The sequence below is a fragment of the Lupinus angustifolius genome, chromosome LG03, assembly GCF_001865875.1.
Source record: "Lupinus angustifolius cultivar Tanjil chromosome LG03, LupAngTanjil_v1.0, whole genome shotgun sequence".
Taxonomy (NCBI): Eukaryota; Viridiplantae; Streptophyta; class Magnoliopsida; order Fabales; family Fabaceae; genus Lupinus; species Lupinus angustifolius.
The window spans coordinates 25,019,759-25,043,603 of NC_032011.1; the positions used below are offsets into that span (position 1 = coordinate 25,019,759).

At 35.0% G+C, this 23,845-nt stretch overlaps 4 protein-coding genes across 10 annotated transcripts; all 4 read left to right on the top strand.

Annotated features, from left to right (window-relative positions):
- On the top strand, nt 278-2,145 carry LOC109344006 (HMG1/2-like protein). 3 transcript variants are annotated; one of them, XM_019582572.1, is made up of 8 exons: nt 278-366; nt 463-517; nt 761-880; nt 1,136-1,193; nt 1,313-1,357; nt 1,445-1,525; nt 1,614-1,688; nt 1,822-2,145. In XM_019582572.1, exons 2-8 carry the CDS (start codon nt 471-473, stop codon nt 1,840-1,842), a joined length of 447 nt encoding a protein of 148 aa, XP_019438117.1. In that variant the 5' UTR covers nt 278-366; nt 463-470; the 3' UTR covers nt 1,843-2,145. The 3 variants fall into 3 exon arrangements, with proteins under 3 accessions (XP_019438117.1, XP_019438118.1, XP_019438116.1); XM_019582573.1 differs by having other exon boundaries at nt 1,614-1,685; XM_019582571.1 differs by having other exon boundaries at nt 280-366; nt 1,813-2,145.
- LOC109344001 (epidermal growth factor receptor substrate 15-like) lies at nt 1,748-17,789 on the top strand. Of its 4 annotated transcripts, none has more exons than XM_019582561.1 (14): nt 1,748-1,753; nt 4,790-4,794; nt 9,452-10,080; nt 11,609-11,827; nt 11,926-12,152; nt 13,080-13,154; nt 13,777-13,848; nt 13,927-14,025; nt 14,559-14,630; nt 14,715-14,829; nt 16,038-16,106; nt 16,209-16,512; nt 16,676-16,754; nt 16,921-17,789. In XM_019582561.1, exons 3-14 carry the CDS (start codon nt 9,459-9,461, stop codon nt 17,518-17,520), a joined length of 2,553 nt encoding a protein of 850 aa, XP_019438106.1. In that variant the 5' UTR covers nt 1,748-1,753; nt 4,790-4,794; nt 9,452-9,458; the 3' UTR covers nt 17,521-17,789. The 4 variants fall into 4 exon arrangements, with proteins under 4 accessions (XP_019438106.1, XP_019438102.1, XP_019438103.1 ...); XM_019582557.1 differs by lacking the exons at nt 1,748-1,753; nt 4,790-4,794 and adding exons at nt 8,474-8,644; nt 8,680-8,838 and having other exon boundaries at nt 8,988-10,080; XM_019582558.1 differs by lacking the exons at nt 1,748-1,753; nt 4,790-4,794 and adding exons at nt 8,477-8,593; nt 8,624-8,838 and having other exon boundaries at nt 8,988-10,080.
- LOC109344005 (WUSCHEL-related homeobox 8-like) lies at nt 3,871-6,044 on the top strand. Its single transcript, XM_019582570.1, has 3 exons — nt 3,871-4,167; nt 4,783-5,205; nt 5,720-6,044. Exons 1-3 carry the CDS (start codon nt 3,960-3,962, stop codon nt 5,779-5,781), a joined length of 693 nt encoding a protein of 230 aa, XP_019438115.1. The 5' UTR covers nt 3,871-3,959; the 3' UTR covers nt 5,782-6,044.
- On the top strand, nt 18,572-23,787 carry LOC109344007 (U-box domain-containing protein 44-like). Of its 2 annotated transcripts, none has more exons than XM_019582574.1 (4): nt 18,572-18,793; nt 19,540-20,100; nt 20,555-20,864; nt 22,015-23,787. In XM_019582574.1, exons 2-4 carry the CDS (start codon nt 19,552-19,554, stop codon nt 23,592-23,594), a joined length of 2,439 nt encoding a protein of 812 aa, XP_019438119.1. In that variant the 5' UTR covers nt 18,572-18,793; nt 19,540-19,551; the 3' UTR covers nt 23,595-23,787. The 2 variants fall into 2 exon arrangements, with proteins under 2 accessions (XP_019438119.1, XP_019438120.1); XM_019582575.1 differs by having other exon boundaries at nt 18,572-18,765; nt 19,536-20,100.

Sequence of the window (23,845 nt, forward strand, 5' to 3'; positions counted from 1 at the left end):
CAAATATATTATTCAAAGGCTAATCAACGACTTTATGGCAAGAATTGAATATCACTCTTTAGAAGAGCTCACGATTTGGACAATAGTCCCTTACGAATGTCAGTTTTACCTAACAAATGATCGTATTTTTCGGGTGTACCAAAAAAAAAAATACAATTTTGCCTAAATTTTAAATTCCCGCCTAATCCCCTACACTCTCTTTATTTCATTTCAATTCCAATCCCCACAATTTTCAATTTCCCCAAACACTCCTCTTACTATTATTATTACTACTACCTCTTCTCATTTTTGACTCATACTGTTATAGCACTACCACACTTTTCTCTCTCAAGCTCTTAACTCCTCAACCCTATTCTCTCACTCTTGGTACGTTTTTTCTTCTCATTTCGTCCTTTTTCCGTCGTTTTCTTCGTTTGTTACGTCGTTTTCAGCTGAATAACTGATACGATCGTGTTTCTGCAGGTTTAATCATGAAAGGTGGAAAATCAAAGACCGAGTCCAAAAAAGCTGATCCTAAGTAAGTTATATATATATATATATATATATTCATTTTTTTACTAAACTATTTCAACCGCTACGTTTTTCTCTCGATTCACTTCGTTCGAACGGAAAATAAACAAAAACAAAATTGAACAGTAGTTAGAGGTTTAGGTTTTTCAAGATCTCAGATCTGATAATTGAGTTATACTAGCTCGATCTCTTTTAAAACGGTGGCGTTTTGGAATTCGTGTGTTCTACAGTGATTTTATTTGAATTGTAGACTTGCTGTGAATAAGAAGGGTGGCGCCACCACTAAAGGTGCTCGGAAACCAGCCAAGGGAAAGGCGGCGAAGGATCCTAACAAACCTAAGAGGCCTCCAAGTGCTTTCTTCGTTTTCATGTAATAACTTATTTCATTCTGAAAGTTTATATATCAGATTCTATAATTGTTTTTCAGTATGGTTTATTTTCTGAGAATAAAATATCTCTTGTTAGTTGGAGATAAATTACATTCTCACATGTATATTTAATCATTTTTTTAAAAACATTTCTAAAACAAAACATTGCACATGTCATACTCTTACTTGCTCATATTTTTTTAGTATTATTATTAGTTATTCTGAAAATGTTATTATTATTATTATTTTTATTTAAGGGAGGAGTTCAGGAAACAGTTCAACAAGGAAAATCCTGACAACAAAGCAGTGTCTGCTGTAAGAATCATTATATGTTTGATTTATTACTATTATTATTAATTTACATGTAGTTAGTGATTAACCTCTTAAGTTGGGTTTCTGTGTTTTGTTGGAGTTGATGTGGTTGAATGTTTCAGGTTGGCAAAGCTGCCGGAGCAAAGTGGAAGACTATGTCTGACACTGTATGTTACGCGCTGTTTTTTTAAAACATAAATTGCACTTTGAATAGGATATTTTGTTATTGAAATGTTCTTGGTGAGTGGCTTTAGGATAAAGCACCGTATGTTGCAAAAGCCGGGAAACGAAAGCAAGACTATGAGAAGAGCATGAAAGCCTATAACAAGAAGCAGGTGGGTACACATATTGATGGTGTTGGTGTTTAAGTGTAGATAAATGGGCAACAAAATGTTATCTTTGTTTTGTTTTATTTGGTTTCAGGAAGAAGGTCCTACTGCTGCTGATGAAGAATCTGAGAAGTCATTATCTGAGGTGGAGGATGATGATGATGATGAGGTTTGGTTGGCTAAATATTTTTTGTTCATCTTCCATCGATTCGTAGATGATTAGATATGGTTGTTGTATGAAACTTCTTTTCTCTGCTGTAGTTATTCGTTGATGCCTTCTTAATTTTGTGCAGGATGATGAGGATGAGGATGACGACGAATAGAACTGGACCGAGAATAGCAGCTGTCAAGGTTGTTTCCTTGATTCGGTCATTTTGTGTAGATGTTCGGGGTTATTTCCTGATAAACATATTTGCTTCTGTAGAATATATATTCCTGCTCCCTACTTAAATTTGTTTTGCCTTTTCCAAAACATGAAAAGTCCAGAGAAGGGAGTTCATCTTTATTTGTACTTTAAGCTCTTAACTGTTTAGTTAAGGAGTGCTTTTCTATTGTAGAGCCTTTAGTATGATTTAGTTTTTAAAAGAAATCTGGTTATGTTTGTATCGATGTAATTGGCTTATCTTCCTTTGTCGCTCTATTAATGTTTAAATTCTGGTTGCCGCAAGCTTTCTGCACCATGTGTTTGTTCTTGCGTTGGTTTTTTAAATTCATAACAATGATCATTATGTTGCTTTATCTCCTATGTTATTGTGTCTGTGTATGATAGTTGGAGGTGTGAATTTTGGCATTTTTCTCAATATTTTTCAGGTGTGTTTTCTTCTTCCTTTCACATTATGGTATTTTTGTTTCTGCTCACAGCAGATTCCCTATTTGGCATGGCTAGTTTTTATCTGTTTGTTGTAATCACTGTGTATATGAGGATGCATATGCATTGATGGTAATTTTTCCTTTTTAAGATGTGATTGATGAGTTGATTGTACTTGCAATGTGTGCCCTATTTTTTATGTATCTTTGGTTGGTGATGTTGCTCTTTTCCATTCTGTTATCTAGTTCATCCATTAGCACTTTTTGTTTTATGATGTTTGATCATATCATTGGCACCATCCTCTCGCTGCATTTGTTGCTAATTGACTTGCGTGTGTGTGAAACAAGTTTTTACATTAGACATGTTAAGTTTTCATTTATTTATTGTTACAAGTAATAATAACCTTTTGCTTTTAAATGAGACGAATTTACATTTTTTAACATCAGATGTATAATTTCAATTGTTAATGCATACTACTATTTTTTTTGGGGCTGTTTGATCTATGTACGCTTTTTGAAATTTATTGAGGTTGCGATACCTCCATCTGAACAAGTAATGGAGAGATAAATATTTATTTTTACTCATAATTTTAGTGGCAAAAATGTAATTTCCTGGTAAATAAAGGGATAAAAATGTTATTACATATAATATTTTGTGTTATTGTGTAGTATTTATCTTTTCATTAATGAAGATGATAAAAGTGTAGATGAAGATGGTAAATAATGAAGATGTTATTACATATAAAAATGTTCACTCCTGGATAGAGTTCGGATGCACAGAATCCACTTATTGAATCCTATCTGTGAAAGCAAATATCATTATATACTATTTGTAACAATTATTTACATTGAATTTGTATCTATATACTCGATAAGCATTCCAAATCTATTCATATTTTCACAGAATGGATTTGCCTTAATTTTTTTAATGGTGGTCGTGGGAACATTTATTAGAGGCAATCACATTTCGAAAATAATAAAACCTATAATTTTATAACTGCAACTCAATGGAATGAAGGTTTACATATCTTATATAACATGAAAGTGTCCTAAGATCTTGAAAAATGTGCTATATCCTTTCACTTGAAAATAAATAAACAATTTGAATAAAAATATCATTTTCATCATTTACCCATTAGTAATATTATATTATCCTAATAATTAAGGTTTCAATCAATAAAAAAATAGGCCCCACATATGTAATAGGATGGAGAATAACATGTTATTTTCGATTGTGTTTTTCTTTACCCTTAGAGAAGCGATGATTGCGCGGGTTTCAAAGTCCACACAACAAACAATTATTCCCACGGATTCCAAATGATTTATTAGAACTAAATATCTCAATTCACATCCTTAAAAAAATTACAAAACTCTAGTTTCACATGTAAGTTTTTTTCTAAATTAATTATGTTGAAGTAATAGTACTATTATATATTATTATAGAAAGAGAATAACGATCCATTTTGTTTTTAATAATGCAAAGTTATTAAAAGGGAACAATAATGCATTTGGTTAGATAGCGAGATTTGCGGTGTTAATTACGCAGTTAACTACGCTCCTTTTTCTTTATGTTTGACTTGAGAAATGAATAAGGTGCAAACTGTGTTAAGAGTTTGATTACACTGTGAAATCAATGGAAACAAAGCAAGAGATAGAGAACAAGAACACAAGTAATAGTAATATTAATAGTAATGGAATTGGAGGAAGCAAGAACTTGTATATGAAAGTAATGAGTGATGAACAAATGGAACAACTTAGGCAACAAATATCTGTGTATACCACTATTTGTGATCAACTTGTTCAGATGCATAACTCCATCACTTCTCAACAAGACCTTGTTGGTTAGTTTCCCTTCTTTTCTTTTCAAATTATCTCATTTATCATGTCATTTATAAGTAGGGATAGAAGGAGAAAGATATGTTGTTCCAAATGGTAGTGTAAGGCCCCGTTCATAGGACGATCAGAAGGTCAAAGTTTCGATTCCTGTGTCTGAGAGAATGACACCTGTTGTGAGAGCATAGCTCTTAATGTTCAATTTCAAAAACCAATTGATAATGAGATAAGTAGCTTAACAGTTATTTATAAGCCACAGATAGGATGACCAAAAAGTTAAAGTTTCGATTCTTGTGAGGGATACATGTTAGGAGAGTAGTCCAACCAATATTTAAACCATTTCCGAGATAATGAGTTAGGCGCTGTGAAATTTACTTTCCCAACAATAGCAAATCAGACAACCAAAAAGATTAGTTCTTTACTCAAAAACATGGTCCGTGGTCCAAACTATGTCCCAGACATATAAAAACATGTCATGTCAATTAAAAAAACTAAATGTTTATTGTTTTTGCTTCAATATCATCTATTCGGTACATGGTCTGAACCATCATTTGGGATAGCAAGTCGTTGTATTGTTTATATAGTGTTTTTTTTGTTTTTGATTGAATGTTAAATATATTCAGGACTGAGACTAGGTAGTTTATATTGTGATCCAATGATGGCATGTTCTGGACACAAGATAAGTGCAAGACAACGTTGGACTCCAACACCACTTCAGCTTCAATTGTTGGAACGTATTTTTGATGAAGGAAATGGAACTCCAACCAAACAGAAAATCAAAGACATAACCAATGAACTTGGACAACATGGTCCAATATCTGAGACAAATGTTTATAATTGGTTTCAGAATAGAAGAGCACGTTCTAAAAGGAAACAACTAGCTCCTACATCAAATAATAATAATACTAGTAGTGCAGAACCTGAAGCAGAAACAGAAGTTGAATCTCCAAAAGAAAAGAAGACAAGACCTGAAAGCTTTCAACTTCAACCTTATGACTATGAGAATTCATCACCACATTCATTGTACATTCATAGTCCTGACATAGGTATTAATCTAATCTTTCAATCAAATATTCATCTAAGTAGTATTATTTGCCATCATGTCTCTAAAGTTTTGCTGTTCTTTTCCAATGAAAATAGGCTAAATTTTGTTTTTAATCCTGAATTCTCGATAATTTAGTTTTCGGGTTTTGGTTCTTATATATTCCAAACTTTTGGTCAGTACTGATGACGTGAATAACACATATTTGACATGTGTCATACTAATTGATGACATGACCAATTGTAATATTGACCCATCACTCACATGGACTAAAACCAAATCGATTAACTAAAGTAGATATTACAAAATGAAGGAAAAAAATCCGGGAAACTAAAATCGAACTTGCCTATGAAAGAGTGATTCTTAGATGGCTACTGTCTATTAGGGAGATCTAATCAAATCATAGATAACTTACAAATAATTGTAATAAAAGCCTTGTTAACTTCTTAAATTGTTACTTCAATTACTAATAAGTTCTCTTTCCTCCATTCCCTGTTTAAAACTGTTTATTTATGCAGGATTTGACCAACTGATGAGTAAAATAGAAGTTTCAGGCTGCTACAGTTCTTATTTTCTTTGAGAATTATGTGAAGTAACTGGTTACTATAGATTCAATTCTAAAACTGCACTGTTTGGATCCAACTTGGTGTACTCAAGATTGTGGATTGATGCAATCATACATAGGAGCTTTTTATCCAAAAAATGTTTGATGAACCACAAATAATGTGGCATATATCATAGTATAAATATGAAGTGTGTTTGTTAGGTGCTTTTCAAAGCTGAGTTTTGATTATGATTACTATGATTTGTTTGATATTATTACAAGGTTTGAACCTTATTGCTTCTGCCAATTGGCACTGTTATCTTCAAGCTATCTTGTTTCAATTACATAAATCTGCTCAACCATTTTTTCTGTGTTACTAACTTGTTCAAATTTACTTATGCTTATGGTCTAATTGTTCTTCAATCACTAGAACAATAATTTCTATCCCATAGTTATATAATATCAAATACAGTGTTAGGAGTTCCACATTCGGTAGAATAGCCAACTCAATATGATACTTAAAGCTATGAGACTCTCGCACCTAGTAGACTAGTCTTTTGGATTGGACTCTCCTTAGGTGCTTAAGTCCTGACAGATGTATTAGTACATGGTTTATTTGAAATTACAAAAGTTGTATTATCCTAGGGTCCGTCTGTGAGTTGAGTTTTGGAGTGAAAAGGGAAAGAAATGTATTATGTGGCTCTCAAGTTTCTCTTCCACTCCAAAACTCAACTCGTAGATAAATCGTTATGATACTATAATCGTTTATTCAAATTTTGTCATTATCGATTGAAGAGTAATATATGTATAGCTCAATAGATTTGTTGAGCTATATTAGTATAAGCTACACGGTATATAACTGAGTTTTACAACTGGTAACCGAAATATAACTTATGGAAAATAGAAAATGATATATCCTCCTACTAAATCCTCTTATTAATTCTCTACCCACTGGAAAGTGACACATGTCAACAAAGTAATACTTTATTTATTAATGATTGGTTCACAAATGATATATGTCACTTTCTTGTAGTATAAAGATTTAGTAAGAGAATATAACATTACTCATAACATAAACCATTCTTAACTAAGTCAACTATCATAACTAGCTAGTAATTAGTTAACTTAATCAACATGTTGTTGGTACCCATTATTTTTGGTTCAAGTTAATATGATTAGTTAACTTAATCAATATTTGCCTATTTGGTTCAAGTTAATATGATTTGCAAAAAAATAATTACATTCGTCTTAATCATATTCGAACTATTGATCATGTATTAAAAAAATAATATTTTTATAAGTCTTTATTTAAAATCAACCATTTCCAAATCGTGCAATAATCTCTAATAAAGTAGCTCATGTCCCTAATAGATCTTTTATTTCTTATTATTCATTTTGTATTATGACATACAATTAACAAGTTGATAGTCTAAGGCCATACTGGATCCCCAAGGTCGAAGATTCGATTCCTGAGAGCGACATTTGTTGGGAGGGATAACCACGAACCCTAGAAGAGATTAATTTATTACCCAAAAAGGTAAAAAAATATCATCAATAGTACAAAAAAATATGATATTTACTATCTAGATTCGCATTGGATAGAGTACTCTAGTATTCAATACAACCACAATTTTAAATACTTAAACTCAAAATATCTACTTAAGCTTAAAATACCATACATTAACAAAAACCTCTAACTCCTACCCCATCTACTCAACATATTTGTTCATTTAAATTTTTAAATAACTAATTAATATATATTTACTGTGTGAAGGGTGTGTATAAATATTGGTGAACAAAACTTATAATAGTATGATATAATAATTATGATGGTCATATAATCATATTAGTCAAAAAGTAATTAATCTTCATTGATATTATATCAGTTTTATCAAAATATTATGCTGGAAGATCGAACATGCCATCACAATCTTGGTTTACACTTCTAAAATGTAGTCTACCATATTGATATACACTTTCTTTTATTAAGTAGTGTAAATAAAAATTTGTATTACCCTGATTAGTTTTTCAATATTAATATATGTTGGAGTTGACTCCCACATAAGAGCCTCTGATTATCAGCGAGTTCTATTATTACATGTATGAGAAGAATGAAAAGCTACAAGTGAGATATCACATCTTAAACCAAAACTTTAAAATATTAATTTCATTTGTCTTTTCACTTATAAACTCTTTCGTATCTCCCTCTCATATCCAATATGATAATTCACACTTGAATAAACTCAAATCCACTGTTCCAACCAAGCTATCGACTCTAATACCACTTATTGGACTCCGCTCCGACTGGGGAGACTCCAACCACTGTTGATTGTTAGAGGGGGTGTACCACACACTTATTAGTCTGCTTCTTTTAGTCAACTATATCCCAACCGAATAATCAACTCCGATACAACTTGTTAAACGCATCCCGATTGAGGAACATCCAACCACGAAGTTAAGGGTATGAGAAGAGTAAAGAACTACAATTGAGACATCACGTCTTGAACCAAAAGAGATTATTGAGTTTCTTTAAGAGTGAAAAACGAAAAAAACCCCTGAAACCATTATCTAATAATTTTAGTTCAAAATGTAGTCTCACGTGTGACTCTCTACTTTTCCGATTTTCCGATATCGAATATGAATGAAAACTGAATTAAAATATTAAGGATATGATTGGAGAAAAAATATGTGTTCCTATAATTGATATGTTATAGGCTCTTAAGTCAAATTGTTATATTTTTTGTATACTGGAAATAGAAAAGAAATGAATCGGATTCGTTGGATAGAAAACGGAACATCGAACCCAATCTCGCCGGAAAATTAAATCCACCGTCCAATTCACTTTCCATTCCTTCTTCTAACGAAGATTCTAGAATCCTTCTTCATTTCATCATTTTCCTTTCATATTCTACGAATCAAATCCCTAATCACGGTGTTGATTTTGTTATTCTGTTTGTGCGATCTCATAACACGATGGATCAGTTCGATGCGTATTTCAGAAGAGCAGATTTAGACGGAGATGGTAGAATCAGTGGTTCTGAAGCTGTTTCTTTCTTTCAGGGATCAAATTTGCCTAAACACGTTCTTGCTCAGGTAATCGTCACTTTCTATATTCAATTACGTTATTCTTATATGTTTTGATTTCAATTATAGAATGTCCGTGATTTATGCATATGAATTTATACTGGTTGGATTTGATTTGAATTTACGCTGTTAAATGGAAATGTAAATTTCATCTACAGATATGGATGCATGCTGATAATGCTAAAACTGGTTTCCTTGGTCGGAATGAGTTTTATAATGCTCTTAGATTAGTAACTGTTGCTCAGAGTAAGCGAGATTTAACGGCTGATATTGTCAAGGCAGCGTTATATGGTCCCGCTGCTGCTAAAATCCCTCCACCACAGATCAATCTTGCTGCTATACCTCCACTTCAAGGGAATCGGCCAGTGACCACGCCTGCTCCTGTTCCGCAGATCGGTTTAAGTACTGGACCTATACAGTCTCAAAATTTTCCCTATAGAGGGCAGCAAGGATTATCGGGTCCTGTTCCAAACCCACAGTATTTTCCTTCGCAGCAGAGTACCAGCATGAGACCCCCTCAACAATCCATGCCTACACCTCAGCCTGTGCCTACTAGTAGCGCTCCCCGTCCACAACAGACTTTCTCAAATCCCGGCTTTTCAAGTGATTGGTATAGTGGAAGGCCTGGTATGGTTGCTACTAGGCCCGGTATGGTTGCTACGAGGCCTGGAGGAATGGTCCCATCGAGTCCCTTGTCAACATCAACAACACTATCTCCAGTCTCACCAATGTCCCAACCAACAACTGTTAACACTAAAGCATTAGCTCTTTCTGGAAATGTGCTCTCCCCCAATTCAGCATTGGGCAATGATTTTTTCTCTGCTGCCTCTTCCACACCAACACAAGAACCTGCTGGACAGAATTTTTCTTTTAGCGTTGGTCCTCCCTCATCAGCCATTGTTCCAGTTTCCAGTGTTGCTCAACCTAAGCAAAATCTGCTTGGTTCATTGCAGAGTTCATTCTCGATGCAGCCTGTAAATAGTCAGTTTCAGCAGACACAGCCTGCGGCAAACAGAAGCAACGCAAGCCAGCAGATTTCCCCACCAGCTTCTTCTCCACATGCATCTTCTGGGATATCAGTTGGATTTGGGAATACTAATTCTGACAATTCACAGCTTTCTTGGCCAAAAATGAAACCTGCTGATGTGCAGAAGTACACAAAGGTGTTTATGGAAGTTGACACTGACAAGGATGGAAGAATCACTGGGGAGCAGGCACGCAGTCTATTTTTAAGTTGGAGATTACCAATAGGTAAAACTTTTTCCTTTCCTAATGACAACTGTTAGATGTAGTGTTTATGCTTTTTGGTACATTGATTGATTTGGCAGCTAATCCTCTAAGTGTTGCATGACTAACGAGAATAATAATCAGCCAAAGGTTTTAGGTTTACTTCTTGAACTCAGACCTTTTTCTGGTTGAGAAGAAACTGCATATTGTGCTCTATACCGAAATCAATTAGAAATCTGCAGTAGCAAAGAAGAGGTGTCCAATGTCTAATTTTAACCATAACATGTAATGGATATGCAATTATTATTAATTCTCCTCCCCATTGAGAACAATGGTGGAAGCTCAGGTCACATTTAGAAAGACATACTGAGTGTATCCATTTGTTTGCTGAGGCTTTAGTGGAAACATACTTTGTCTGTGGAGGTTTTATTTGAATGTAACTTTTGGAGTCAAACCATGTCCTTATTAATTAAACATTATTTTAATAAAGTAAAAGTAGAATGAATATATCGGATGCAGTTTCAACAAGGCATGTGCTAGCACATTTCTTTGAAGTGCAAATTAAAGACCATAGTACACCATAAGTCACATTTTTTTGGTATCTTGGATATATCATGCAAAATGACAGACGAAGACTGGGAGATGTAAATCATAGGACTCAAGCTAGCACAATTCTTTGAAGTGAAAATTGGAGACCATAGTACACCATAAGTCACATGGTTTTAGGTATCTTGGATATATCATGCAAAATGATAGACAAACACAAGGTGGTGTAAATCATAGGAGTCAAGCTAGAATAACTCGTTGAAGTAAAAATTGAAGACAGTACACCATAAGTCACACAGTTTTAGGTATCATCGATGTATCATGCAAAATGATAGACAGACACAAGGAGGTATAAATCATACGATTCAAGCTGGGTGGATGAAATTTAGAAATGCATGTATTCTTTGTGAGCGAAAGGCTCTCAAGGTGAAATAAAATTTTATTCACTAGCCATTAGACCAGTGATGCTTTATGATATTAATGTTGCAGTTAAATGCCAATAAGAGCATAAGCTAAGGAACAATTAATTTGATATCTTCAGATACCGTTATTAAGTATTCTGGTAGAAGTTAACTGAGTAAATTGTTTGAAATCGACATTTTTAGACTCTAATTTTAAGAATAAGAAAAAGGTAGCGGTTTAGTATCCTAGACTAAATTTGTCCCAGCCTAGACGGACACCCCTAGTCGGGGTGGTTGAGCTTATATTAGAGAGAAAGTAGGAGCAGCAGTCTAGCAGATATTGAGTAAAAGATGATGAAATTTTGGCTAAGATGGTTTAGCCATGGGAGGAGAAGACTGATAGAAGCCCCGATAAGAATAATTGTTCAGGTGAAGCATAGCCCAATAAAGACCAAACAAAAAATATTAAGAGGAACAATTTAAAAAGATCTAGATGGGCCTATTTGCAAATTTGGTTTATTTTTTGGAAATTTTCTTAGACATGTCTCGGGATGACATTATTTCTCTTGTAGCAAATACTATAAAATTTTGTTGATTTTCTGCAGATGTCTTAAAGAAGGTGTGGGACCTATCAGATCAGGATAATGATAGCATGCTTTCTTTGAAGGAGTTTTGCTTTGCTCTTTATTTAATGGAGCGATACAGGGAAGGTCGACCTCTTCCACAATCTCTTCCAAATAATGTTTTATTTGATGAGACACTGCTGTCTATGATGGGCCATCCCAAACCTACTTATGGAAATGCAGCCTTGGGTGTGGGCCCAGGTATCTTTCGCTAACTTATGCTATCTTATGATTTTCTTTTCCTTTTTTTCTCTTGTGCAGTATTTCTTGATGAAACTAATATTTTTATCTGTCACAAGGTTTCCAGTCGCAACAAGGGATGCCAGGTGCTCGGCCAGTGGCACCGGCAGCTGGTCTGAGGCCCCCAGTGCAAGGGACTTCTCCCCCAGCCCCTGGAACTATGCAGCCCAATCAGCAGAAGTCAGGTGCACCAGTTCTGGAGGATTCCTTTTTGAATCCCACAGGTAATGGTGATAAGGATATATTAAACTCAAACTCTCAAGAAGCAGCAACAGCTGGGAAAAAGGTAGTCGTTTTGCCTTTATGATTTTTGTCCTTGAATGGCTTCCCTTTTGACAGCAAAGATTCCACTGATATATTCTTTTTTTTCTTTGATATTTGTGTTTTCTGTTTTCCATCAAGTATTATCTCTTATCCTCCTGATGCCTTTTGCAATTTCTTCTGTCTGTCTTACTGAATTTATGATTTTCTTTAATAAAATAAACCCCTCGTTTTTTTAAATTGGCAATTATGAAAATCATATTAAAGCCATAAATTCAACTATATCTTACAGTAAATACAAGCATTTCTCTCCCAATGAAATGCACCATAGAACTTCATAAGCTACGCCCTGCCATAAGTTCATTGTCTCCTTCTGCCCATTGTCTTTTTAATAGTGTTTTTTGGTTAGACATGTGGGGGGATTGGCATGCTTTATTTCATGGTTTTTTCACATTGGTTTTAGTTGTTTCTTTTTGGTTTGTTTGTGAGTATGCTTATCCTCCTTCTTTGTACTCTTCTAATATTTCTTTTCTTTTCTATAATAAAAATGGTAGTGTCCTGATTTCTTCCGAAACCTTTCAAATGCATAATTAGAAACTGGTTTAATAGAAAGGATGAGATAACAAGCTCACATTGTCCATCTTCTTAAACCCTTAGTGCTTCTTTGGTAGCCTCTTCAAAATCATTAGGGTAAAAAATAAATTTTGACTCAAAAGTTTAAAGTTATTCTGCCACTTTTTACGGTTGTTTGGCAGGTGGACTAAAATTAGTTTTTGCTCTTGCATATGATTTCACTATAAGAAACATTTAAAAGGATTTATGATGCTCAACATGGCTTCTGCCACATTTAGTTGTATCTTGAATCACGACTATTTATATGTAAGTGGTCATGCTTCTCTGGCACATTCTGAGACATTATAAAGAAAAAAAATGTTTCTCTTTGTTTTTGTAGGTTAAAGAAACAGAGAATGTGATTCTGGATTCAAGAGAGAAGATTGTATTCTACCGTGACAAAATGCAGGAACTGGTGAGTAATGCTTGCCTTGTTTTCTATTTTATCATAAGGTTTATTATTGTTAAGATCAACTATCTATTGCCAGGCTAGGTCATGTTGCTGGTGGCTTGCTTGAAAGTGATCTAGTTGCATTTACATTAATGGTTGATTGCATGCCAGTTAGTCTTGAAATAAATTTATTAATTATGTTTGACTTTTTATTGTGTCATTGTGTGGAAAAATTAGAATTTAGCACATGTTTGGTATTTGCTTAACTTTTGCAAATCATCTTACAGTATTTAGTGGTTGGGAAGGGTTTATGGTTCTTGTTAGTTAGGTTTCAGTTTAGAGCCTGGGAATTGACTTCTGGTTAGGAAGATTGGAATTTTGAAGGTAAGAAGATCATTTTTTTCTGAGGAAAGTATAGCTGGATCCATCCGGGAAGCAAATAAGTTGTCAGTTTTAAGTTAGCCAAGTTAAGGATTTCATAGGATAAAGAACTACAATTTATGGTTTTGTATTTCTTTTAAACATGTTAGGTTGGTGAATGTATGCTATGAATCTGATTAGGAGAAATGAATCTGATGGGCTTGAACAAGTGTAGTGCACTCACTTTCACTCCCTCTCTCTTATTTTTTGTGTGCCTGTATATCAGGTTCTATATAAAAGCAGGTGTGATAATCGACTGAATGAGATTACAGAAAGGGCATCTGCAGATAAGCGGGAGGTATGTTCCTTTTTCTGAAAAAAATGATGCAAGTTTAGATGTGAAAAGAAATAGCTCTCATTTGGTAGTATGTGACAGGCAGAGACATTGGGCAAAAAATATGAAGAGAAATACAAACAAGTAGCAGAAATAGCATCCAAATTGACTGTAGAAGAAGCTAAATTTCGTGACATACAGGTAATTAGAAATTCTACATTATGTGTCAGACGGATCATGTGATAAAGGTTATTTGTAAGTGGCCAGAGTTATTGACTATTTTGTATTTAATTTCATAGGCACAACACTTTTTTACTTCATTGTTGCTTATTTTATAAAATAGCTTGTATCTAATTTTGGCTTGAGCGGTCACTCCTTGTAATCTTCGTTGATCTTAGTGTATCTTTTCCGTAATTAGCTTGTGAGGAAGTCTTTTAGTTCAGTGTCGGTTGAACCACTTGAACTTGTTTGTTTATTTATCTTCTCCACGTTCTCTGTGCATCTTATTACAATAGCTTGCTTGTTCAAACATAAGCAGTTGTGATGGTGATGCTTTGCATTCTTATGTCATGTGCACTAGGTTAAGATTAAATATGCACACCACCTAATTGTTACACCACTATCTCATTATGGAGGTTCTGGCAAATATATTTTCACAGAACAAAAGTAATCTATATACACCCGTCTTCAAACATTTCAGTGTGTCGTTTAACCTTTAGTTGATACATATTTAGGAAAGGAAATCGGAGTTGCAGCAAGCCATTGTCAAAATGGTACAAGGAGGCAGTGCTGATGGTATTCTTCAGGTGAATTTTATTTCTCAAATTAAGATGAGAATTTTATGGAAACCTGTCTGTTACTCTATTACTGATGTTTAGCTAATTCCATAGGTCCGTGCTGAACGCATACAGTCAGATCTTGATGGTTTATTTAATGCTCTAGCTGAACGATGCAAGAAGCATGGGATAGATGTGAAGTCAATTACAATGGTTCAGCTTCCTGCTGGTAATTTTATTCTCATGTCTTCTCGTGGTTTTTTCCTCAATCACTTAACTCTGTTCTTTGTTGATTCTCAAGAACCAATACTTATTATTAGTCTTGCAATACATGATTCTTGTTATTGTTTCTTATGTAATGATATCAACTCATAGAGGCATCCTCTTGCATTTTAGAAACCTACATTCCCTTATGAATCTTATTTTAAATACAGGGGATTGCATATCAACTGATTGATAAATTGTTTTTTTCTTCTTCTCTATTTGCTTTATGCAACTATATGTATCGCTATTTGATTAAGCCACTTTCCTTGTATGGTGATTTGGTACTGGATATTTTTTAACATTTAATTATTTTAGAAAAACATGTTTAGAAAAGTGATGTTCTGTTATGTTGAACTCTCTCTCTGGGCTCTGGGAAGTGGATAAGGGCTAGAATGAGTGGCTAAAGCCTGAAGTCATAGATGAATGAACCTTTTAATGCAGCAGATTGTTACAAGTGAATGCATTTTTCTGTTTCTAACTTTAATTGGATTGTTATTGTGTATGAACCTAATGGATCATAAGGTTGGCAACCTGGAATTGCGGAGGATGCAGCTCTTTGGGATGAAGATTGGGATAAATTTGAAGATGAAGGTATGCAATACTCTTTCAGTGGGGATTTTTTTACAAAAAATAAATAAAAACATTTGCCAATGATATATCAATTCTTTTTTTACTTCCTGTTCTTTGTTGATTCTCAAAGAACCAATACCTATTATTTGTCTTGCATTACATGATTTTTGTTATTGTTTCTTATGTAATGATATCAACTCATGGAAGCCTCCTCTTACATTTTGGAAACCTACGTTCTCTTACGAATTTTGTTTAAAACCCAGTGCATTGCATATCAACTGACTTATAAATTACTGATATTTGTTTTTCTTCTCTATTTGCTATTATGTGACTATGTATGGCTATTTGTTTAAGCCACTTTCTTATGGTGATTTGGCACCATGGATATTTTCTAACAGTTAAGTATGTTAGAAAAAACATGTTGCGAAAAAGTGATGTTCTCTTATGTTGTATCCTCTCTCTGGGAAGTGGATAAGGGCTAGAATGATTTGGCACCATTTAATGCCACGGATTGTTACAACTTACAAGTGAATACATTTATCTTTGTTTCTTATGATAATGTGATTGCTTATGTTTATGTGTATGAACTTGATGGGTCATAAGGGTGGCAACCTGGAATTGCGGAGGAAACATTTCTCTGGGATGAAGATTGGGATAAATTTGAAGACGAAGGTATGCAATATTCTTTCCAGTGGGGATATTTTTACAATAAATAAATAAATTCATGTTTTACGTGAAGAAACTTGTTTGATTACTTGCTCTGTTTACTTCCAGGATTTGCTAATGATCTCACATTTGATACGAAAAATGCATCTTCAAAACCTGCAATCATTCACGAGGAACAAAGTTTCCCTGATGACCACTCAGCTGGTTCACCAGTGAATGCAAATGGAAAGCATGAAAATTCTACCAATGGTGATTATACACTTGAGGATGAATCTTCTTATGCACACAGTGAAGATGAGTTGGGAAGAAGCCCCCGTGATAGTCCAGCTGGAAAGACTACTGTAGAGAGTCCTCAAGGATTTTCAAATGCTCATTTTAAAGAAAGTATTGAAGCAGATGCAGAAACAAATAGGTAAAAAAAATTCCATCTCTCTCTTGATGTTTGGGGGGTGAAACTTTGTAAGTGGTCGATATATGTGTTTTCCCATTCTTTGTGGCTTTATCTTTCTTCCTACCTTGCATCGCTTTGACTGTAGAGCATTTAGTAATTTTATGTGATTAATCAATGGTAACAGAAGCTTTGATGAATCAACCTGGGGTGCATTTGACAACAACGATGATGTGGATTCGGTGTGGGGTTTTAACCCTACCAAGGTAATGCTTGCTATACAAAGCTTTTACTTTTATTGGTGTGTTTTTAACGGCAGTTGTTGATAAAAAAACTACTATGGACTTTTTTTTCATGATTATTAAACCTGACGAATCTTCTTTTGTGAAAAGATAATTAAAGCTAATAGAACTTTTATGTTCGGTTCTGTAGGACTCTGACTTGGACCACCAGAGAGATTTCTTTACATCTGGTGATGATTTTGGTATAAACCCAATCAGAACTGGATCTACACATACAGATGGTGCCTTCCAGACTAAGAGCCCATTTACTTTTGATGATTCAGTGCCTGCAACTCCAGCTTCCAAGTTTGGTAACTCTCCAAGGTACAGTGAGGCAGGGGATTTCTTTGACATGTCGTCAAGGTTTGATTCCTTCAGCATGAATGAAAGTGGATATTCTCCCAAAGCAGAACCAAGGTTTACGAGATTTGATTCCATCAGCAGCAGCAAGGATTTCGGCTACAATCCTCCGAGTCTCTCAAGGTTTGATTCCATAAGTAGCAGCAAAGATTTTGGCTACAATCCTGGGACTTTCACAAGGTTTGACTCAATCGGTAGCAGCAAAGATTTTGGTTTTGGTCGTGAGGCAGGGCATGCCAGGTTTGACTCGATTAGTAGCACTAAAGACTTCGGTCACAGTGATGCATTCTCTTTTGATGACTCTGATCCATTCGGCTCCTCTGGCCCATTTAAGGTCTCTTCAGAGAGTCATTCTCCGAAGAAAAGCTCTGATGGTTGGAGTGCTTTCTAGCGTGCATCGCAACTTTTTCCTGTATTTCTTTGTTTCCAATTCCTTGATTGTTCCCAGTATCCAATTTTTTTTGTATAGCTAGAAAAAAGCTGAACTGCATATGTTATATGAAGTTGACGTATTAGTTTTTAAAGACTTTGAATAGCTTTTTTTGAGAGGAGTGTAATGAGATGAGTGTTTTTTAGAGTTACAGAGATGTAATGAAATGACTTGGTGTGTATTTAATATACTAAGTTCAATGACAATCTCGTGCGAAGTCTTTATTACAAGAGCATTGCCAATATTATTTTACCTTTGCATTGATGCATTTTTGGTTTCATTATTTTTCACTTTTATTAAATGTTCAAGAGTATGAGCTTCTATCATCATTTTATTATCTCCATATAAAGGTTTAAGGCTGCACTGAAATATGATGCTATTGCCATAGGAAACCAAACTGAATTGGAAATGTATTCAAAAACCAGATTAGGAACAAATAAATATAAATAAATAAATGGCTGGTTTTTAACAGTTTGGTTTCTAATCACTTTTAGAGAAATATTTTTTCAATTTGATAAATTTGAGTGTATAAAAGAGTGTTTTAGCTTAATACTTAAAACTTATTCATTTTTATAATATTGATTTCTATTTTATTAGATTTCAACCTTTTCTCTCGGTTCCCTTTAATCTTATGACCTTTCCAAAAATCAATTGGTATTATCTCACTTAACATAATTCAGTAATAGTAATATTCAAGATTAATAGTGAGATCAAATGAAGAATGATTAGTGGAATAAATGAGATGAAGCAAGCTGATATTAGAAGGTGTGGTGGATGAAAGCTCCTTCACCTTCTCCCTCTCCTTTGTCTTATCTCATGACTTTTCCAACACAGTCAACTTCCTTCCTTGCTGGATATTTTTTCTACTACCAAAGCTATCTCTCACCTTTTTTAGGTAAGGAACTACCAAAATATCGCTATCAGGAATCGAATTCTCGATCTTGAGATCTAGTTGGGACGGCTTTACACTACTAGACTACCTTGCTGGATATTTGTAACCTTTTTATTATTCTTATACATCAATTTGTTCACATCATGAAGCAATAACCTTAACACTTGTTCTGTTTCTTTCTCTCTCTCTCTCTCTCTCCACTTCCTTTTTCCTTCTGTTCCTCCATTTTCACATGGAACAACAATCACCTTCACCAATCATCTTTTCTTCAACCCTTTTTCTTTAATTTTCAAACTTTAACTAAAAGTTTCTTCCTTGCTGCTTCTAACAACTTCGGCACAGGTAGGTTCCGTTCTTATTCATTACCTTACTCTTGTTTACAGATTTTTCCATTTCTCTTAGATTTAACACTATTTAATTTAATCATCGCCAAACTTAAAAGTTTCTATTTTTTGTTTAGTTGAATTATTACTCAAATTACCCCCTTCAATTGATGAGATGGCTTAAATGAAATTGAGCTGAAGTATTTAAATTATGTGAATATGCGAGATCTTTATGCTATGATTCTTAATTATTGATATTGGGTTATTAAGAGTCTTTTATTAGTTGATTATCATTGCATTGGATGAATTATCAATCAGGATGTAACATCAGAGAAGTTTTGACTTCATTTGATTCACAATTCCACTAGTTCTTGCAGTTTTATTCTTGTTTTTAACTTATAAAATAATTGATTTCAAGTTTCAATTTGAGCTGTTGACACTTTTCTTGGCATTTCAATGTTTTGTTCATTGAGAAATTCTACTTACACCAAAAAATCACTACTCGGAAAAGATGGGCCATACATCAGTGTAAATAGGCAGACGGGTAATCCATCCGTCCGACTATGAGAAGTGATTTGTTGGTGTTGATAGAATTTCCCTCATTCCTTTAACCTTGAATCTGCAGGTTTATAGTTGAAGATACTATATCTTATCCAATGCCTTTGCTATACATTTACATTACATTTCTTTGCTCTTTTTCTATGTAAAGTTCATTTTTGTAAATTTATCGGCACCACCTTATTGTCATGTTCTTTGTGGCAATAGATAACGGAATATATGATGGCTTCAAGCTGGGACGGAAGTGGAAGCCAGTCGGATGATAGCCTTCTTTTTGATAGGTTGCATATTGAGCCTATGTATGATGCTTTTGTATGTCCTCTCACGAAGCAAGTTATGCGTGATCCTGTAACCTTAGAAAATGGACAGACTTTTGAACGTGAAGCAATTGAGAGATGGTTCAAGGAATGCAGGGAGAGTGGACGGAAACTGCTTTGCCCTTTGACTCTGCAGGAACTAAAGAGCACAGAACTGAATCCAAGTATGGCTTTGCGTAACACCATTGAAGAGTGGACTGCCAGGAATGAAGCTGCACAGCTCGATATGGCTCGCCGCTCATTGAATTCGGGGAGTCCAGAAAATGAAACTCTTCAGGCCTTAAAGTATGTTCAATATATCTGCAAAAGAAGTCGGTCAAATAAGCATACCATCCGCCAAGCAGGGCTTATACCGATGATTGTCGACATGCTGAAGAATAACAGCCGTAAGATTCGCTGTAGAGCTTTGGAAACACTTAGAATTGTGGCAGAGGAAGATGATGAGAATAAGGTTGTCACAGGTTTGCTGGTTATATTTTCATTTCCTTTCTAGTTTTTTGGTAGGCTTAAATATGCCTTTAGTCCCTATAAAAGAAGGTGATTTTGGTTTAGGCCCTCATATAAAAAATGGAAATTAGGGACTTTGGCCTCAGATATGAACCCCTTCTTTGTCTTTAGTCCCTATAAAGTTTGATTTTTTAGTCCCTACTACCACTTGTGATATATGTGACATTGTTTCTCTCTGGCTTCCATCAGCCACACTGGCACTTAAGAGAAACAACATAATGTCAGGGACCAAAAGTTCATATTAAACTTTGCATGGATGCAAAACCAATTTTGTATTATATATAAGGACCGAAATCGAAATTGCTATAGTTTACAGGGACTAAATCTATTTAACCTTTTTTTGGTATCATCAATGTGCATTTGGAGATTCATGTTAACACCTTGTCATTCCTCCAAAGGAAATGCTGGCGGAAGGCGACATCGTGCGTACAATAGTAAAATTTCTTAATAATGAGCTTCCTAAAGAGAGAGAAGAAGCTGTCTCTTTGCTTTACGAGCTCTCTAAATCCGAAACCATATGTGAGAAGATTGGTTCAATAAATGGAGCTATTCTTATATTAGTTGGAATGACTAGCAGCAATTCCGAAGATCTTTCGACTGTTGAAAAGGCTGATAAAACATTAGAGAATCTGGAGAAGTTTGAGAATAATGTAAAGCAGATGGCTGAAAATGGCAGATTGAAGCCTCTTCTGACCCAACTTCTTGAAGGTACTAAAACTACTCTATAAATTTTTTCACATCATACTCATGTTATGTGACCAATTTGCTCATTGTTTTATATTAGTATGCTGAACCAGCATATGTTATTGCTAAAATATTGTGCATAAGTTTTCCTTTTTTGGAATAATTTGGATTGTTAAGACACAAATTGTGTGTGTTGCATGAATATTTCAAGGATTAGGTGAAATGAATAACATGTTTTCTCAAAATGTTAAGAAGCTTCAAACTATAGAATCATATATTTATATTCTTATTCTTTTTTTGCCTTTTATGTCTGATCGTGGAATATCTTCTTAGTGGAAAATAGCTTATCAATTATTTTCCTAGTAGAAAAGATTTTCAGTTGGAGTTTTTTTATTGAAAATGATACATCATCTTGCAATTTTCTGGTGTAAAATACCTTCCACATCAAAAAATTGTAAGCTACTTTCCCAATTTAATAGAATTTTAACAATTGAAAATAATATTTATTTTATGGCACCTATTGTAGAAAATATGGTAGAATTGTGCTTTAGATGGTTTGGGCATGTATGGAGACTGTTAGAAGCTACAATAAGGAGAGTGTAGATCAAATGAAGATTAGTCGAATTTCTAGAGGCAGCGGAGACCGAGAAAAACCATAGGCAAAACGATTAAGAAAGATTTCTAGATCAATTCTTTGTCAATGGACATGATTTATGATAGACATTATGGTATCGTTCGATTCATGTAATCGACTGCACCTAGTGGAACTAAGGCTTGGTTATTGTTGTAGTAGATTATTGATTTTTATGGCTGTCACACCTAACAGACCAAAATGTTTTCCTTTGGAAACAATTGAGAAATATTTTCCACACCAAGATAGTAATGACCCTCTTTCCTTTTCTTTTGGAGTATGTAGATTTTTCAGCAGTAATGGGGCCTAAGATAGAGACCATGAACTAATGGATTATAAGTAATTAGAAAAGACATGTACCAAAAATTAGAAAAGACAATTGCAAGGAAGTATTTGAGAATGTATCCCTAGATAAACTTGTATTGTGAGGGTAATTGAAGTGCATTCATGTTATCGACCCGAGATATTGGGGGACGAGATTTGTTATTTGCAGAACTCCATATTTCTGTGACGGTATCAAGCCATTGTCTTATTTGTTTGCAGGTCCGCCAGAAACCAAACTAGCCATGGCTGGATACCTTGGTGAGCTGGTTTTGAACAATGATGTTAAAGTCTTGGTTGCTAGAACTGTGGGTCCATCACTGATCAATATAATGAAAAGTGGTAATATGAAGTCAAGAGAAGCTGCACTGAAGGCACTAAATCAGATATCATGTGAGCCAAGCGCAAAGTTTTTAATAGAGGCTGGAATTCTTTCCCCTCTTGTCAATGACCTTTTTGCAGTGGGTCCTAATCAGCTTCCAACACGATTAAAAGAGGTTTCTGCTACAGTTCTCGCCAGTGTCGTGAACTCGGGGGAAGACTTCGATTCCATTCCATTTGGACCTAATGACCAAACTCTGGTCTCAGAGGATATAGTTCATAACCTACTCCATCTTATAAGCAACACTGGTCCTGCAATTGAGTGCCAACTTCTCCAAGTTCTTGTTGGGCTTACTAATTCTCAAACTACGGTTGTGAGTGTCGTTGCTGCTATCAAAAGCTCTGGTGCCACTATCAGTCTAGTTCAATTCATTGAGGCACCACAGAAAGATCTGCGTGTAGCCTCAATAAAACTTCTTAAAAATCTGTCACCCAACATGGGTCAGGAACTAGCTGATGCGTTACGTGGCTCAGTTGGACAGCTTGGTAGTCTAATTAGAGTCATATCAGAAAATACAGGAATCACTGAAGAGCAAGCAGCAGCTGTTGGCCTTCTAGCCGATCTACCCGAGAGGGATTTGGGCCTCACAAGACAGCTCCTAGATGATGGTGCTTTTCAGATGGTCATATCTAGAGTGATTGCCATTAAGAAAGGAGAGATCATAGGCAGTCGCTTCACGACGCCGTTTCTTGAAGGGCTGGTGAGGATTCTTGCAAGGGTTACATATGTCTTGGGTGATGAGCCTGATGCCCTTGCACTCTGCCGTGATCACAATCTTGCTGCACTGTTTATCGAATTGCTTCAGACCAATGGACTTGATAATGTACAGATGATTTCCGCTACAGCTTTGGAGAATTTATCTCTACAATCACAAAGTCTAACAAAACTACCCGAGTTGCCATCACTGAGTGTTTGCGCTTCAATATTTACATGCTTTGGCAAACAGCAGGTAATAACCGGAATGTGTAGGATCCACCGAGGTGTGTGTTCTTTAAAAGAAACATTTTGTCTTTTAGAAGGGCAGACGGTCCGTAAGTTAATAGCACTTCTGGACCACACAAATGTGAAGGTGGTTGAGGCAGCACTTGCAGCCTTGTCTACTTTAATAGAAGATGGAGTGGTTATTGAGCAAGGAGTATTGGTGCTATGTGAAGCAGAGGGAGTGCAGCCGATACTTGATGTGTTACTCGAGAAAAGGACAGAGAATCTGAGGCGGAGGGCAGTTTGGGCAGTGGAGAGACTACTGCGGACTGATGATATAGCGTATGTAGTTTCTGGTGATCAAAATGTGAGCACTGCACTTGTGGATGCTTTCCAGCATGGCGACTATAGAACTCGGCAAATTGCTGAACGCGCTCTCAAACATGTCGATAAGATACCCAACTTCTCTGGAATCTTTCCAAATGTGAAGACCTCTTAGACTTGTTGTAAGATGCTTCAATGTCAAGTTCATAATCATAAAAAATTGTATGTAATTTTGTGTTGTTCCAAACAGTTTTGGATTGTATGTATGATTATAATCTGCTCTGCATATTCTTTTAGGAGAGAGTGTTTGTGTTCATGATTCTATCACCTTTTTTGCCACTATTTTATGGATACATGTTGTACACTGAGTTCAGAAATATGTAATTGATACTATTGATATGTCTGCACTTTTCTTGTAATCCTTGA